Here is a 19,026-nt window from a genome sequence, read left to right as displayed (position 1 = left end):
TGTCCAAGGTGGGGTTTGGCCCTAATTGCCAAATTTAACACTCCCCCTCAACTAGGGAGAAATCCACTTGCCAAACCATCTGTCAATCTGTACCATCTCTGACATCCTTGCCCTACTCTGCTCTACTGAACCATGAAGAAATAATGAAGAAGAAATGATCGAGAGTGTATCATACCACTCTCCACTGACTCGAAGTTAGTCTCTATTGATCCTAGATCAATATCAAACATCCTAGCATATGGAGTACGGTAGTACACGATGCGTCCATCGGTAGTACTATGGTCCCTATCCTCATTTCCCAACTCATTGGCCAGATGAGAGGTACTTCCCATGAGTCCCAGACTGCATGGGTAGGATGTATCGGCAGGAGAAGGTGAACCACTCATCCTGCTCATATGCCATAAGAGAAGGTGAACCACTCTTCTTATGCATATATCAACCATCATGGTGTATCACAGGGGAAGGTGACCCACTCACCCTTTACACAACACACCATTAGGGAAGGTGAACCACTCACCCTATGGTTGCTCAAAGCTCTAAGAAGTACCCCAAGCACACCAGAGCTCCTAGAGCTCAATATCCAACTCAAACGAGACCCTCATAAGAGGGTCTTTTCATGACTCCAAGTCGTTCACGGAAGGTTAAGAATTTGACCTTCCCTAGGGGCGTCGTAAGAATAATTGTGACCTGTTCATTAGTCTTAATGTGATGGAGCCTTATTGCTACCCATTGTACCATATCCCAGATAAAGTGGTACTTGATGTCAATATGCTTGGAGTGGTCATGAAACACATGATTGTCAGAAAGATGAATCCCACTTTAGTTGTCGCAGTAGATCACGGTGGTATCCAGCACATGCCCAAACAACTCACTAAAGAGCTTCCTCAACCAAACAACTTCACAGGAGGCCATACTAACAGTGATATATTGGGCCTTAGTGGTGCTCAAAGCAACCGATTTCTGCTTCTTGCTCATCCTGGATATCGAAGCAGACCCTAGTGAGAAGCAACTTCCCGGTGTGCTCTTACAATCCACCACACTGCCAACCAAGTCAGCATCAGAATAACCAGGGAGCCTCAAATTCACGGCAGTGTATCTCAGTCCATAGGTGATTGTGTCCCAGAGATATCTCAAGGGATTCTTGGCAGCAATCCAATGTATGTGATGAGGCTCGACCATAAATTAACTCAATGTATTCACAATAAAGCATATGTCCGAACGGGAGTTCACCAAGAACATCAGGGCCCCCATGAGTTGACAATACTCGGAAGGATTTCCCAAATCGGGCCCAACAACACTTCTACATAACTTTTTGGAGTTAATTTCCATCGGAGTAGTCACGGACTTATAATCCACCATCCCAAATCTTTCAAGTAGCTTCACAATATATTTTCCTTGGGAAAGGAAAATATCAGTTGGCTTTTGCCAGACCTCCAAGCCTAAGAAGTAGTGCATCAATCCTAGGCCCTTCATCTCGAATTCGGAAGCCAACTCCCTCTTGCATTGATAAATAAGAGGGTCTGCGCTTGTTAGAAAGAGATTGTCCAAATAAAGTGCCAAGATGAGAGGTCTATCATTTTCAACCTTGAAGTAAAGGTTCAGATCAACTTCACTTCTTGTAAAACCCAACTTCATTAGATAGTTGTTGATCCTCTCATACCAAGCCTGGGGAGCTTGCTTCAACTCATAGAGAGCTTTCTTCAACTTGCATACGTGTGTCTTTCGATTTAGAACTTCGAACCCCTCGAGTTGTTCTACATAGACTTCCTCCTTAAGTGAACCATGCAGGAAGGCGGTCTTGACATCCATTTGATGTAAATTCCATCCTTGATAGGTAGCAAGGGCAATGACCGAATGAATGGTGGTATATCGAGCAACTGGTGCAAATATCTCATCATAGTCCACACCTTGCTTTTGAGAGAAGCCTCGAGCAACAAACTTGGCCTTGAACTTTTCAACACTTCCATCAACTCCATGCTTGATCTTGTAGAGCCATTTCGAGGTGACAACAAATTTGTCCTTGGGTCTAGGGACCACATCCCAGACATCATTCTTCATAATCCACTCATACTCTTCGTTCATAGCATCCTTCTGAACTTGGTGCTTCACAACTTCTTTGAATGTGCAAGGCTCAGTTTGAACAATGGTGCTCATGGCAGCTAAGTACCCTTGGTATCTATTCGACTTCTTACTTTCACGAATATCTCCCTCAATATGTCTCTTGGCATCTTCGATAGTGTCCCTAAGCCATGAGGGTCTCCTTTTTGAGGAGGAGGGCTCATGGAGAGGTGGATCAATGGGATCCATCGTTCCTTCAACATCGGGCATCGGCTCATCTTGCAGTTCTCCCTGCTTTCATGTATCTTCTTTGTTGTCCTTCCTTGGAATAGGAAGGTTCTTAATCTTCCCAAGGGCAACATCTTCATCGAAGGTCACATCATGACTTATTTCCACTTCTCTTTGACCATGGACATAGATTCTATATGCCTTTGAAGTTTCATTGTAGCCCACAAATGTTCCTTTCTTCCCAGATGCAGCCAATTTGTTTCTCTTTTCTTTCGGTACATGAAAATACACGGGGCTACCAAAAATTCTAAAATGAGAAACATCAGGATTCTTACCAATGAAAACTTCTTCGGAAGTTTTGGAGTCCAAAGCTTGATGAGGGCATCTATTTTGAACATACACGACAATGTTGGCAACTTCTCCCCATAAGAACTTCGGAAGGCCTTGATCATGAAACATGGCACGAGTGGCTTCTATAATAGAACGATTCTTCCTTTCAGCAACACCATTTTGCTCATGAGTATATGCGGTAGTAGTATCCCTCTTAATGCTAGCTTCTCTACAATAGTCATTTGATCTCATTTGAACTCATTTGATTCATATTTGGTTACATTAGCGGTCCTGAATATTTTGATCTTCTTCCCTGTTTGATTTTCGACCAAGGCTTTGAAAGAGCGGAACCTTGTGAACACTACGCCCTTCTTCTTCAAGAAATAAATCCAAGTTTTGCGAGAGAAGTCATCCACAAAGATAGCATAATATAAATATCCTCCCAAAGAGGTTATGTGCAACATACTAGATAGATCAGAATGAACCGATTGCAAAATGTCGGTAGTCTTGCTATCACTTGATGGGAATGGTCCCCTTGTATGTTTTCCTTCGGCACATCCCTAACAAACACCTTCATGTTATACTTTAAATTTGGGCATACCTGTTACCATCTTCCTTGCATCTGGTAGGGCCTTATAATGAAGATGAGCAAATCTTTGGTGCCATAGTTCAGATTGAAGAGATGTGTCGCAAGATATAGCTCCCAATGGACTTACTCCAACTTGATATAGGTTGTCAACCCTAAAACCAAGAATAAATGCTTCTTTGAAATTTCTTTTCAAAACACGTACCTTTCCATCAATGAATGCCACCTTGAATCCTTTGTCCTCCATCGTTGAGATAGATACTAGGTTCTTCTTTAGATCGGGTACATATAATACTTCTTGTAGATGAATGGTGTTACCTTGATTCAATTGAAGAGTAACATTCCCAACTCCTTTCACGGGATAGGTGGCATTGTCTCCAAGAATGATTTCCAAATTTGTATCATTTTCTATCAGATTTGAAAGAGCTTCCTTATACCTAGTGAAGTGCCTTGAGGCACCACTATCAATCAACCAATTTCCCAAGGTATCCGGAGGAGAGGCAGTAGAGAGGGCATATATAAGATAAAATTCTTTTTGCTTGTTATCTACAACATTAGATTCATCATACCTGGAGTTTCTTGATCTTTTGGGAGGTCAACCATTTCCATGTTGAGTAGCGGGAGCATTCCTTTTTCCTTTGTTGTTGAACCTGCCATTCCATTGATTGTTATTGCCCTTGAAATTGTTGCAATTGTTGTTATCATTATCCTGAGGTGTATCCATTTATTAGGACACCCCCTAGCATAGTGGCCAAACCTGTTACAAATGAAGCATTTACCCTTTCTTCCATCTTTGAATCCCTGTCTTCCTTGGCCTTGCGTCTTTGAATTTGCATTGTTCTTCTTTTTAGCATAAGCGGAGAATGCAGTAGGATCATTCTTATCTAAAGGTATGTCTCTCTCTATCATCCTTGTTTCTTCTTGTGTACATTTGATCAACAATTCATCAAAACCTGGAATCTTGTCATTGTTGAGGATAGTAGTGTTGAACACATCCCATTCACGAGGGAGACCTCCAAGGGCAATGAGAGTGAGTTCCCTGTCAGCAATAACTTCTCTAATTGATAGAAGATCATTTTTGATTTCGGTGACCCTCATGAAGTAGGATTGGATATCATCTCCTCTTTCCTTCTTTATGTCCTTCAACTTGTTCTTGAGAAAGAGGACTTGGTTTGCATTGCTAGCTTTAAACATGCTAACCAACTTGTCATACATCTCCTTAGATGTGCCCAAATCAGAGATGTAAGCAACTAAATGCTTATGAATAGAATCCCTGATGATCTTCTTAGCTTTGACTTCACCTTTCTTGTACTTTGTCTTAGCGACAGCTGGTGCATTTGAAGGAGGTTCAACAATCTTTCCCTGCACATAGACCATAGCATCATGCTCTTCCAAAGTCAAATCAAGAGACATCTTCCATGCATGAAAATCATTGAGCTTGTCATCAGATTTGAAGTAAGATGAGGAGGCCATTGAATCTTGTCCTTGTCCAACAAATCTCAGTGATTGCTCTTCTCACTCTTGCTTGGGCTTTGTCTTCACCTCAGCTTTGATACCATGTTAATTTTAGATAACAATGGTATGTTCTATGCTTTAGAGCAATTTACTTCAATTTTTCTTATTAGCCCAATATCAATTTCCAGATTAGCAATCACATTAACATTGATAGTAAATGCAGATAGAACATAAACAATAAGCAGAAGACAAGCCAAGACAAGAGGACACAATATTTGGCGAATGCCAGGGAAAAACCCCAATGTGGGGAAAACCCTTTGATCAAATCTTCTTATTATTCTTCAAAAGTTCAGTAGAGAGAGAGAGTACATCATACAAAATTTATTTGCCCAAACACTGATAAAACAATCCAGTCAAATTGTAGTCAACAAGATGCCCTAACCAGAAAGTCAACGCTGGTCAAACCAGCAGAAAGTTTCCTCCAAATAAGCTCGGTCAAACCCAGTCAACTCGGCCTCCAAAGACAGTCTGAATCAGCCCAAAACAGTCTTGAAATTCTCGGTCAAACCTGGTCAATGCAATAGTCAAAGGCCCTGCGGTCAACACTGGTCAAACAATTGCAAATTCCTCGATTTTTATGCCAAGAGATGTGGCCTAAAGAAATTGAATTTCCTACTTGAAAAAAATGCAATTAAAGGAGGAGGTCTGACCCTCAGTCAACATTGGTCAACGTCCCTGTAATTTGCCCAAAATAGATCTGAAATTTTCGGCTTGTAATTTCAGTCAACCCAAGTCAACGCATGAAGAAGAAGATGCTCCTGATTGCTATACGAACCAATGAGAAGAAGAGAGAGAAAGATGAGTGTTGATGGTGTCCAAATGAGGAAGAGGCCTCTTCTATTTATACACAACGTTGAGGGTGAAGAGACATGTCTGTTGGGCTTCATGAGCCTACATTAGACTTCTGGCCGACCTTGACAATTTGTCCATAGAAGAAATAAATTCATAATTTCATTTCTACTTGTCAGAATGAGATGATATTTAGATTAATCTTGCACCTCTCGGAAAGAGGAATCCAATAAAAATATCATCTCCATCATATGAGCTGTCCAAGATGGAGTTTGGCCCTAGTTTCCAAATTTAACATAAACACATCCCATGCTCTTGAAGGACCTCCAAGTGCAATGAGAGTGAGCTCCCTGTCAGCAATAACTTCTCCAATAAATAGTAGGTCATTCTTGATTTTTGTTATTCTCATAAGGTAGGATTGGATAGGTTCCCCTTTATCCATCTTGATGTCCTTCAACTTGTTCTTGAGAAAGAGGATTTGATTTGCATTGTTTACTTTGAACATCCCAACCAACTTTTCATCCATCTCCTTAGATGTTCTCAAATCAGAAACATAGGCAACCAAATGCTTTTGAATGGCGTCTATGATAATTCTTTTAGCTTTGACCCCACCTTTCTTGTACTTCGTCTTTACAACAACAGGTGCATTTGAAGGACGCTCCACCACTCTTTCCTGCATATAGTTCATGGCATCATGCTCTTCCAAAGTTATCTTCCATGCATGATAGGCCGATTTGTCCTTGAGCTTATCCTCAGATTTGAAGTAAGATGTAGTAGCCATTGAGGCTAGTCCAATAATCTTGTCTAACAAATCTCCCTTAGTGTTTGCTTTTCTCTCTCTTGCTTGGGCTTTGTCTTCACGTGTGCTCTGATACCATGTTAATTTTAGTTAACAATGGTATGTTCTATGCTTAGCAGAATTACTTAAATGTTCCTTTAGCAGCCCAATGACAATTTCTAATTTAGTTTTCCAAAAACAATCACATTAACCATAAATCACATTGACAGTAACTGTAGATAGAACATAAAATAAAATGCAGAAGGCAAGCCAAGACAAGTGAACACTGGATTTGGCGGATGCCAGGGAAAAACCCCAATGTGGGGAAAACCCTTTGATCAATTCTTCTTAGTATTATATCAAATGTTCAACAGAGAGAGAGGGTACAAAAAGACAAAGTTGACTTGCCAAATCAAAGTCAAAACAATCTTGCCAAGTTTGTAGTCAACTGTATTCAAATTCAGCGCTAATCAAAAAGTAAAATATGGTCAATGCATCAACAAAACTTCCCCTTTGAAGCTCGGTCAAACGCAGTCAAACCCGACCTCTTTAGCTATTCAAATAATAGTCAAGTCAATCCACAAAACAACATTCAAACTCGATCAACTAAAGTCAACTTCTGTGGTCAAACAGGGTTGTGGTCAACGCAGGTCAAAGTGATCAAAATTTCTTGATTTCTATGCCAATCAATATGGCCTGCCAAAAACGTTTTTTTCCCACAAAAATCATAGTGAAATGATGAGTTAAAGTGTTTGGACAATGTTGGTCAAACCCCTGCAACAATCCTGAAATTCGACCTTGAAATTTGCCCATAAAATTCGTCCTCCTTGCCAGACGTATGAGAGAGAGGATCTGCACAATAGCTATATGAACCAATGAGAGAAGGAGAGAGAAGAAAATGTGTGAGTGATGATGATGCCAAATGAGGTGAGAGCACACTTTTATTTATACAAGTCATTGAGGGTGAAGAGACAGGTCTATTGGGCTTCATGAGCCTACATGATGATGTGGCCGACCTGAACAATTTACACATATGTGGGCATAAATTCAAAAACACACTTCTGCTTATCCAAATTAGATGATATTTAGATCAATTTTGGTCCTCTCGAAAAGAGTAATTCAATGCAATCATCATCTCCATCAAATGAGCCGTCCAAAGTGGAATTTGGTTGTAGTTGCCAATTTTAGTAATCTTTCAATTAGAGCACATTCATTAGGGTTGACCACCCAACAACAATGAGTATATCCAATCAATAAACCATTCAATATAGTGCTGATTTATAAGGTCAACGGATTTGTAACCAATACATTCTATAACTATACTATAACAATTAACCCAAGTTTGCTACAACTATGTATTACTACTATGATATTTCAAGCTTACTACATAGGGTCCGAGCAACTCTTGATGACAATCCGTGGATCTAGTACTGTGGTTGCTGATCTCCATATGCAGATTGATGGTTGAGCAAAGTAGGGTTCGATCTCTTGGCGTTAAGGCTAGTTGCAGTAATAATTAAAGCAAACAATTGGTTCAGACTGTGGTATGCACCAATCTCTTGAAGCCACCCACAGAGTTACCTTTGTTGCCCAAAAATTTGCCTTTGGAGCTTCCTAAGTAGATCGGGTTACGCTATTTTGACCACTCGCAGTCCACATATTTCGAGTTTGTTTCCTAAACTAGCCATGGTAAGGAACTGTAATAGAGCTCAGTTGTCTTCGCTGTAATGGACATCCACTGTAAGAGAGCTCGGGCTATAATAGAATGCAAATGGACAAAGTTGTAATGATATCTTTGTTGTGGACCTTCGGTCCTTAGATGAACGTTAGGGTTACTTGGGTGTGAAGGGAAAGATCCTCACTAGTGGGTATAGGAGGTAGACCGAAACACTTGTGCTCAGAACACCCTAGCTGTTGTCACATAATTTAACACGGAGTTCCCTGATTTGCCTCTGCATAGGGTCTAGTCACCCTATTGTAGTTATCCGCAATCCTAGGAGGGTTGAATACAAGACATTGCTTCTAGATTATGCCTCAGGTAGAACTTAGATGCTTCACTGATTGGTGTGATGTCTAGAACAAACTACAATTATGCCTCCACTGTCCTCAATGACCTCGGATTAGTCCTCCAAGTGAGTCACAAACCTTACTGTCCTTAAACAAGCCTTAGGCCGATTCTTTCAACTAAGCAGGGAACATTTCAATGCGCCAAAAATCAAACCAAAAATGCTCCAAGAAAATTGATGTGCCAGAACAAGGAAAATAGGTGTCGAGGTAGGGTGGGATCAACTCCATTGAAACTAGTCAAAATGATTAGATAGGGTGGGATCACCTCCATCGAAGTTAATCAAGAAGGGTTCTTAAAACCCTTAGAGCCTCAACTTAAGAAAGTAGAGATATCCAATCCAAATCGATGATCCAAAATGATTCCACCCCCCCTTTATTTGTAGATTTTCTCATGGGGTTCTCTCTAATGTGAGGGGTTGCAAGCGCAACCCCCAGTATGGGCTTTTTGCCCCCGCTGCCCGAAAGTTTATCCAATGTTGCCCCAAATATTGGATAATAGGGTTTTCCGCCTTTATCAAGACTATAGCCTACAAGGTTGGATATGCTACTTTGTCTTCCCATAGGCAATTAATCCACAGGAGACATTACAGATCACTACGTGAACCTTCACGAGGTGGCAGTGAAAGAAGATAGTGGTCTTGGAAGTTGTGGAATTGACGCTGAAGCCCTTGCTATTGCCGTTGAAGATTGGAACAAGGGGACCATGGCATTAGATGAGGGTGTCGTCTCATAACAATCATCATCATCCTGGATAAGAGCATCCTCCAGTTGCTCTAAAAGCAACATTCCATCCTCTAAATTGGTCTCCTCAGGATTTTTGCCCCAAACCTTAAATGTTTTTATTTCTCTTTGTCTCCTCACAGTAATGGGACATCAATTGCAAGTTGTAATTAACATAAACCAAGGGAGTCATCTAACGACGCGGAGGAATTGCCCGGACGGCCAAAAGTGGTCGGAATTTGGGCAAATTTTTTTCAAAAAATCTTGTAGAGGCAGTGTTTGAATCGTGTTTTTGATGGTGGAAATGGATTCAACACCATCAAAAACGTCTAGGACACCTATAATTTTGAAGTTTAACAACTATAATTTGGATTTACAAAAATCCTTGCCGGATTTTCTCTAAATATGACCGGAATTTCCATAATTTTCCTGGCAACTCCTCTGCCTCGTTAGACTACGCATAAACAAAGCTCTTTGCCTGATTTACATTTAACATTGTGGATGAAACTATAGGTGCTCCAACACCTCTCCGCAAAAGAAGTGTTTACTTCTTGCGATAACACTCGTATTGCCAAATATTGTAGATGTGGAGTAGCACCTCCATGCATGCTCCACCACTCAAGAAAAGACAAATACCTACGATCTCTAATTGCATGATTGGTCCCAAATGCACCAGTGCCAATGATATAGTTGGTCAATTGTTTCCGTATCATGTCACACTCCTCATCAGGGACTAATTTATCCAATGCTTTCATATAACTAGCCAAAACCTCTCGATCTTGGTGTGGTTTTCTCTTGGCCCCGCCACTAGGTGTTGGTGTTGAAAGCCATGATGGATGACAATATTTAGGTGTAAGAACATATGCTAATCCATGCAATGGAGTGCTTAGCATTTCCCATCGTTTTCCACCTCTGCACGAATATAATTGTATAAGGTGATATCTCTAGGCTCAACAATGTCTTTAATATTCCCCAACATGCTATGCATTTGCTCTTACACCTCCCCAATTACTGCTTGATCTGAATCCGCAAACTTGATCATGCAATAAATTGGCTTGGTGAATTGCAAAACATGTTTAACCTGTGACCAAAAGTAATTTTGAAGAAAAATTTCCTTCATTACATTAGCCCTATCTCTATCAATGCTCATCTCATCCCATGAATCACATATCACCATAGCAATTAAAGCTTGTCTCACCTTCACTAGGCGCCTAAAGGTGAGGTAATAGCTTGCAAATCTAATTTTTGAAAGCTTAAGAAATTGCAACTTCGAGTAAGTGCTATAAAAGTAGTTGACCCTTGTATGCACTGTGACATATTTAATGAGTTGCTTCCCTCTCTTGTATAGTTGATTAATCTATCCCATGCAATGGAATGCTTAGCATTTCCCATCGTTTTCCACCTCTGCACGAATATAATTGTATAAGGTGATATCTCTAGGCTCAACAATGTCTTTAATTTTCCCCAACATGCTATGCATTTGCTCTTACACCTCCCCAATTACTGCTTGATCTGAATCTGCAAACTTGATCATGCAATAAATTAGCTTGGTGAATTGCAAAACATGTTTAACTTGTGACCAAAAGTAATTGTGAAGAAAAATTTCCTTCATTACATTAGCCCCATCTCTATCAATGCTCATCTCATCCCATGAATCACATATCACCATAGCAATTAAAGCTTGTCTCAACTTCACTAGGTGCCTAAAGGTGAGGTAATAGCTTGCAAATCTAATTTTTGAAAGCTTAAGAAATTGCAACTTCGAGTAAGTGCTATAAAAGTAGTTGACCCTTGTATGCACTGTGACATATTTAATGAGTTGCTTCCCTCTCTTGTATAGTTGATTAATCTATCCACATTCTTTATGCTTCACAATATCATGCATCAAAAGGTTCAATGTGTGCATCAAGCACTTGAACCAAAAGATGCGTGGATGAGTTCGCTCAATGATTTTTCTTGCTCCCTTACAATTTGCTACATTATCATTGATCACTTGAACCACATTATTAGGACCAACATCATTAATTGTTTTAAATGGGAGATCTATAATGTATTGAGAAGGTGTAGTGAAGAGGAGGAGTCATGACTTGCAAGCAACCCTGCATCACTAGCAGAAACCATAGTTTTAAAACCGGAACTGGTCACTGGACTGGTGCACCTAATAAATCGGTTTTCAAACCGGAACTAGTCAAACCCAGACTGGTCAGATTTCAATGAACTAGTTTTTAAAAAATACATGAAATAATTAATTTTTAATGAAAAAGATTATTTTTAAGATTTAAAACCATGATTCCAAACCAATAGAGATAAAATATGCAAAGTTTGCTCATTTATATACAATGTAAAGGTGAATATATCAAAATGGCTGTTGTAGCTCATAGAGATAACCTTAGATTGCTTACAAGACCAGTGCTTGGGTACATCTAGATCAGTGTGTCTCAAATGATTCTCAAGCAGGAGGAGACATCACCCATGTTCTATACACATATATAAGAGGCATGAGTTGATTCTTTCATCCAAAGATACAAGTCAGGTATTTTAGTATTTCTACACATACACAGTTCCCAGAAATATAATAGAAAATAGTGGAGGCCGAGCACTTCAAAGGCTTACAGTTTAATCAGCTTTGTAGAATAAATGAGAGAAGACAAAGAGAAGGGATAACTCAAAGTATAGAGCTCAAAGCACCAAGAATTCTATATTAAAAACATAGAGCTTGAAACCATGAGATTTGCTACAATTATCTCAGTTACAGGTAGGTATAATCAATGTTGCACAAAGCGGGGGCGAAGTGGAAGCGTTTTTTGGAAGCGGGGACACGGAAGCGTCATTTTCCAAAAATCTAGGAAGCGAAGCGTCCGTGGAAGCGTCTGCTATATATATATATATTATTTTTTTGCATTTATACTCAAAACAAACATCCCAAATAGCAAATTAATTGTAGAAGACATGAAAACATGCATATTTTTGCATAAATCAAGATAGATATAACATCCATTGTACATTAATGATTAATTATTCGAGCATCAACCATTTAGATGCATCAACCATCTAGAATCTAGATTCTTCTCCTCTTGTCTAGCCTTTGCCTCTACCTCGATTGTCTAGCGATATTAGTCAACATTGCCCAATTTTGATCAAACTACCTAATTCAAGACTTAAAATATGGTAGAAAAAGCTTAACATGCTTGATCGATGATTTTGACTTGATTGAAAGGTAATTTTTTGCTAAGGGCGTGCCACGTGACAAAGGAGGTCAACAATTAACACCACCAACACTAGGGTACATATAGGGCTTGGTGCGCTTGATTAAATGCTAATCGCATACCTTCATACTTGATATAATCTAATGAAATGCCACAATCCCATTGATCCTGAATTCCTGAAAACTGTTAAGTCTGTTGAAATTTGAATAGGATATGAAATTCTATTTTCTCCATATGAAGTCCAATGAGGCTGGAACCACTCTCAAACATCCTGAGTCATTTCATGGTAATGTTAAAAATTTAAGTAAAAGGATGAAAATGAAAAATAAAGGAGAATGTCACTTTTACTTTAAGAATTTAACATTACCATGAGGGAGCATCTGCTATATTTATATTTTTTTTTTGCCTTCATTCGTCACCCTAACCCAAGGTGGACCCACCCCCAACAAGCAAACTCACCTAAAATTAAAAAAAAATTGAAAAAAAAAAACGATTTTCTAAATGCTTTTCCAGAAGCGTACGGGAAGCGTTCCTGTATGCTTCCTCCTTCGAAGCGCCACGCTTCCAACGCCCGAAGTGCGCTTTGGCGCTTCTGTACTACGCCTCCGAATTTCCAGGAAGCGGCAAAAAATTCGGAAGCGGTGCTTCCGAATTTCGGAAGCGCACTTCCGGCCAAGCTTCCTAGGCGCTTCTGTACGGGACGCGCTGCGGGGCTTGGAACCGTTGGGGGGGGCGCTTCGTGCAACATTGGGTATAATGGATAGAAAATAAACTGGATGTTATGATTCATGTAGTGCAGTTTAAAGATATAATTTCAACCCATCAAACGGGCATGTGCATTAACAACTCAATGCAAATGAATCTGTAGGCAAGTATGAAATATTCTGGCATCTATTATTGCTCGAATTCAGAGAAGAAAATAGACAAAATGGATGAAAACAGGAAATAACATACTGCAATGCTTAAAAGGGGGAATCACCACTACTCTTGTGATATCCTGCAATATCTATGTAACTAAGTGATATAGTCTCACAAAAATATCAGCGTTTCTTTGTAGATTTCAGAACCCTTATTTAGTGTCGCTACCCCCTATTTATAAGAAGAGGGTGCATTATCAAACCTGATACAATACAAAATATCCCTGGGCCGAGTCTCAGATGTCAGATCAGCTTGCTGTCTCGACCAGGGAAGGCTTTATGTCCAAAAAAAACATCACAAAAACAGTGATTGCCTCATAAGGAAAGCACATCACAAGATCACAAAACAGATGAAACATTAATGCAATATCTCTGCGCCCATCCTTGTAATTACTTCGGCTTCAGGCTACATCTAGTTCATGGTATGGTCTCTTGTGCTGCTCAGCTAACTCTTGTCATTTCTGCCTTTAGTGCCTTCGACACTGACCTTGGAAGCGGGTCACAAAGAGCCATTTCTGAGTCCGCCCATACTTGGTTTTGAATGCTCCCTCTTCTTGATTTACTGCTACAATTGCTTTCGGCGCCGACCCTGTCATTTCTGCCTTTAAAGTCCTGTTGAATACAATCGGCGCCTGGATCTGCCTGGTTTTGAATGCTCGATCTTCTGTATGTAGTGTTACAGCTGCTTTCAGCGCTGACCTTGTCATTTCTGCCTTTAAAGTCCTGCTGAACACAATCGGTGCCTTGATCTGGCCTAGGGTTGTGTATTACAGTGTAACAAAGAAGACTCTTGGGCGCAAGCTTTTTATCTCTGAAACAGGCAAAACGGGCGCTTTTTTGATTTCCCCCTTAGCCCCCTTTATTATAGCCCCTTTTGTAATTTTCCTCATATGACCAGGGGTTGGAACCAGGGGCTTAGCCCTTCGGGTGCTAAGACTTTCAACAGTTGTGCGGGGGCCTTTTTCCTTTTATAACTTGAATCGCCTTTGATTGCCCCTTATGTCGCATTGGCCAATGTCCCGGACGCAAAATACTTATTAGATAGACCGCAATCACTTATCGCATCCGGGGGTCCTCTTTCCTTATCGCAATAGTGAGGAATATCGGCGAAAGAATAAGCCTTCGCTTCGTGCAATCGCCGGTCGTCAATCGCCTTTTCCAGGGTGACATCATCACTGCCACGTGTTACCCCGTGAGTGGTGACACGTCACCGGGAAATGGCCCCATTTGACCCCTGAAAAATCTGAAATTGAGTGACATGTGTCCACTGGTACTGAGGACGTCAGCGGCCATGTCAGCTCTGAGGACCAATCATATGCCGCCACATGGCCGCCTGGAGGAGAGAGAAAAGGGCTTGCCTGACCTTGTTTTCGCGTGAAATTCCTTTGTAAGCGAGTCTCGACCTCCCTCGATGATGTAACACTAAATCGCAAATCAGCGATAATGCAAGGTTTTGGAGTGTGCAGGACTGCGATGTTGCGGGGATCGCAGGACTGCAAGACTGCGTGAATGCGGGATGGGGAGTGTGGGATTTACCGTATTCTGCCTTGTGGAGGAGAGAGAAGGGGCGGCCCGGTCTTGGTTTTGTTCCGCATTTTCTTTGTAAATGATTCTCGACCTCCCTTGGCGATGTAACACTACATCGCACAATCGGCCCCCGCAAGGTTTATAGAGTGGTAGCCCTTTGCTCCGCCGATATGCCGACATGCCGATAAATGCTCTGCTCTGACCCACCGACTGCCAATATGTGATATCGACGATTAGTGGATCGCTGTTATTGCACCCCGCCAGTATCCCTTGCCTGCCAAAAAGCCCGATCCGCGATTGTGATTTGTCTCAGACCTCCGATTGCGATTTGTCTTTATCCCTTAGTGTTTTTTCTTTGTTTTTTGGGTCTTCCAAAGGTAATCTTCAACAGGATCTAACTTTTGAGCCATGAGTCATTTTTTGGACTTCTATATACCATTGGAAAGCTCTTTCCGAGCACTATGCAATGGAGAGGATCTAATCAAGCTCTGATAGCTTTTGTGGCTCAGGAAATGGCTTCAACTTCATTGTTCTTATGCATCCTGGACAACTGATCATTTGCAAAGCAGTGAGTGACAATAATGGCATTGAGTGCAATACATATCATTGACAAAATACGTAAGCGGTGAGGCTCTAAATGGCCTATAAAGTCCAAAAACAATGCTACAAGCTATGGGGCCATTGACCTACTACAACACTACAAGTCTACTAGTACATATCAGTAATCAACATGATCATTCCTCATCACGATCAAATTCATCACCACTACTAGACACAAGATCATAAACAGGAGCTACATAAACATCATCTGGACCAGAGTCTGAGGGTGCCTCAGCCTCATTTGCAACCTCAGTAGTAGCACTGCCACCAATAACAATAGAAGTGTACCTAATGAAAGCACGAGTTGGTCAAGATGCACGACTAGTGCCTTCCATTGGTTGTTTGCCTTTGCTTGATGCAACTAATTCTGGTTTCGATGGCGTTGCCACTACCAAATCTGCTTCATTCCCCCTAACGCCATGTCAATCTCAAAATCAACATCAAACTCAAGATCTTTAGTCTCCTCCACCCAAAAATGTTGCAAAAAAGCCTCAAAAAAGCCTTGGAAGTTGCAAAAAGCCTCCTGGTGGGTCTGCGGCCGATGTGGCAATGAACCGGCCGGTCTATGATGGAATTGGCCGGTTAGGTTTGGTTCTTGTGGAAAAAAGGCGAAATCGGTCCTCTAACTTGGTTTTTTGCCTGGTCGTGCCGGTTTAGCCAATGAACCGACCAGTTTGACCGGTTTCTTGTTCAGACCGGCCGGTTTTTAAAACTATGGCATAAACACCAAGTACATTTATCAAATGTTGGTTTCTAACATTTGTCCAACCATCTGGTAAAATGGATACCCCCCAATCTGCCCACTCATCTGTAAACCATGTCAAAGCTCTACGAACCTTTGCATTTTTTCTTCTTCTGTCTAATAACAAAGTTCTAGCTTTCTTATAGTTGGGGCTCCTGTATCCTTCTGGGGCTTCATTGATGGCCCTAACCAAATTGTTTTAGTAGGGAGAGCGAAGCACATTGAATGGTATACCACAAGCACAAAGAAACCAGGCCACTTTTGCATCCACATCATCCCTCCTAAGAATATTTAGGAAATCTGCTAATGTTCTTCTAGATTCAGAGGTTCCAGAAGTATCATGCGGAGATGGGCCACCAAATCTAGAGGTTGCGCTAGATTTGGACTGAAGTTTTTGTTTCTTACTTTTCTTTTGTGCGGCTTCCTTTATTTGGATGTATTTTCTCCTTTGTTCCATTGATACATTAGGGCAAACTGAGATCCTTATGTGATCCTTGTTTTCATCATTGTTCATTACCCCACAAAGATGCCTCCTCACATGGGAATATGAGCCACCATAAGGTTTTCCTCCATGACAATCATGAGGGCATAAAAACTTGAAGGTTCCACCACCTCTTCCCCCTCAAGTTTTGTCACATAATTCCACAAGGGTGTCAATGCAGCTTCCCCCCCTTGCATTTCAGTGCCCTCTTCATCCCCTTCCTATTCAAACCCTTCCTCCTCATCATAAATTTGGTCACTATGAACGTGACCACTATTCTTTTCTTCCATTTCTTCCTTTCTATGCCTACCTCCCACCAACACCATGAAAACCAAAGTGGAATGATAATCCAAAAGAACACCATTTTAGATAGACAACCTACAATAAAATGAGCAAGAAGAAACAATGGGAAAGAGTAGGAGAGGAGGAGAAAAAAAATACAAACAAGAATGACAAGAAAATGAGGGAGTTAACTGGGGTTTGCATTTTTCTCTTTAGCTCTTGAGAAGTTGAGAACTTGAGGTAGATGGCAGCCCTCCTTCACTCCGAGCTCTCCTCCAACCCTTCACAAATTTGATCTCAAATGCTGTTCATTGTGTATGTTTCAAATACTACACCTCCTGTTTTCATTGGAAGATTAACGTAATGTTTTGTAAGATCCCATTTTTTGATTTCCCATCGATGTATTTATATTTTCCTTATTTCAACCTAACGGAAACTGAGACTACAGGGGAATAAATTCCGCAGCTACAGAAGAGACATCTTTTGCCATCTTTGCATTTTCATATCCTTCAATCAATGAACCATGATTCTTACACAGTTTGAGCTTCTTGTGCACCGACTTTGATTATTTTGCAGAATTTTGCGTTTTTAGTTAACTCAAAGACGACTCTAATAGGCATTGGTAGTATTTACAATTGTGATTTAATACATATATCAATTAATATATGTATTTGTCAAAACAAGTTTGCAAATTTCACATTTATACATCAAGTGTTTGAGAGTTTGGTTGTACTTTAAATGGAAGCATGATCACAATTATCTAAGGACTTGATTTATGAATTTCATTATTCTTTGGTTCCAAGGCTTCAGTTATTTTATCTCTCGTTGAGGTTTTATTAACATGTTCAATTCCTTTTGCAGTTCTAACGTGCAACCACCATTCTGGATACCAATTCATATTGTGAATCCAGAACGTCCCACTGAACACACCGTTTTCAATGTAACTGCAGGTATCTTAATCATACTTTTCTATGTTGACTACACTATGGTATTGAGAGAAACTTTTGACAAGAACCGTTCTCATAGAATTATTGTCAACTCAATTAAGCAGAATTCAACTCTTCGTTGGTATAGTGTTATAATAGTTGTCTCTTCTTGAAGGTGACTTGCATTTCACAAGAAGAATATGTAAATTTGTTTTAATAAACATTTTTGTACATGTATCTATCAATTTAGAATTTTCACATATATGCTGTTGACAAATATGAGTAGGGGATTTGTGCACATCTGTATATATCCATATCTGTAATAATGTAGTTACTGTGGAAAGAAATTGACATGATATCTTTTTTTTTGTTTTTGTTTTTTTTGTTATTTGTTCTGTGATATACATTGAATATATCTGTAAAATGCTAGAGAGTGCTTATTTGTGAGCTTATTATTTTAGTATGAATTCATCCAGGTATTTCACATGACATAAAATGTTAGCCGTTATAATTTCCAACCAATATTAATATATTGACCCCAATATGTTGCCATTCCGTGCATATAAGATTACCAAATTTGTTGATATCCTGTTTTATATATGTTATCCTCTATGAACTGCCATTTTTTTTGTTTTGAAGTTAATAACGAGGGGCAGGCTAATGGACAGATCTTGTTAATATAAATAAATTATACTATGTCATTTAACGAGGAGAAACACCTACTTATTTGTTGCGTGGGTCATTGTGGGACAGGCTATTTGGCTATCTTTTTCATCTTAATAATGGGCGTAGGAGTGAAATTGGGGAGTGATAATTTTTGACCAATTTTCTTATAAAATACAACAGACTAAGTAGTGATCATTTTGGACCAAGACATTCAGGGAGAAAAAGATAAGATTACTAAACTACAAATAGATGCATGTGTTTACATATTCACTAGAAGAAAATATCTGATTTTCTTGTAAGTTCTACTAGGGCGCTTTTTATCTTACATGTCTCTTTTACATTGCTCTTATATAATCTTGAAAGGAACTTTTAATTTTTGATTTTTAAAGGTTGACTGTGAACTTTTCATCCTGCATGTTTTTCAGTTATCACTCACTCGTTCCTTTTTAGCAGGCCATTATTATTTTGTATCATGCTGCAGACTATTGAGTATTTTGTATTATACCGCCATCTCTTATATATGTGTCATGGCAGCACTACCACTGGTTTCTTTATTTCTATATGTTATTTTTAGCATTTTTTATTAGGAGATGCGCTTGGCCACCCAC

General features: G+C 40.0%; 1 protein-coding gene across 1 annotated transcript in view; it reads left to right on the top strand.

The window, feature by feature from the left end:
* The window catches only part of SFR6 (sensitive to freezing 6), a 325,720-nt gene that overhangs the window by 34,649 nt on the left and 272,045 nt on the right, over window positions 1-19,026 (top strand). Inside the window, 1 exon segment of the mRNA XM_089445794.1 lies at window positions 17,688-17,776. Coding sequence (XP_089301920.1) covers window positions 17,688-17,776 — 89 coding nt within the window.

This window comes from Pinus tabuliformis, chromosome 9 (genome assembly GCF_031772625.1).
Source record: "Pinus tabuliformis cultivar Carrire ecotype Pingquan chromosome 9, CPIR1, whole genome shotgun sequence".
NCBI lineage: Eukaryota > Viridiplantae > Streptophyta > Pinopsida > Pinales > Pinaceae > Pinus > Pinus tabuliformis.
Note: the sequence above shows the minus strand (reverse complement) of the source record. Positions and strands in the feature narration are given on the sequence as shown.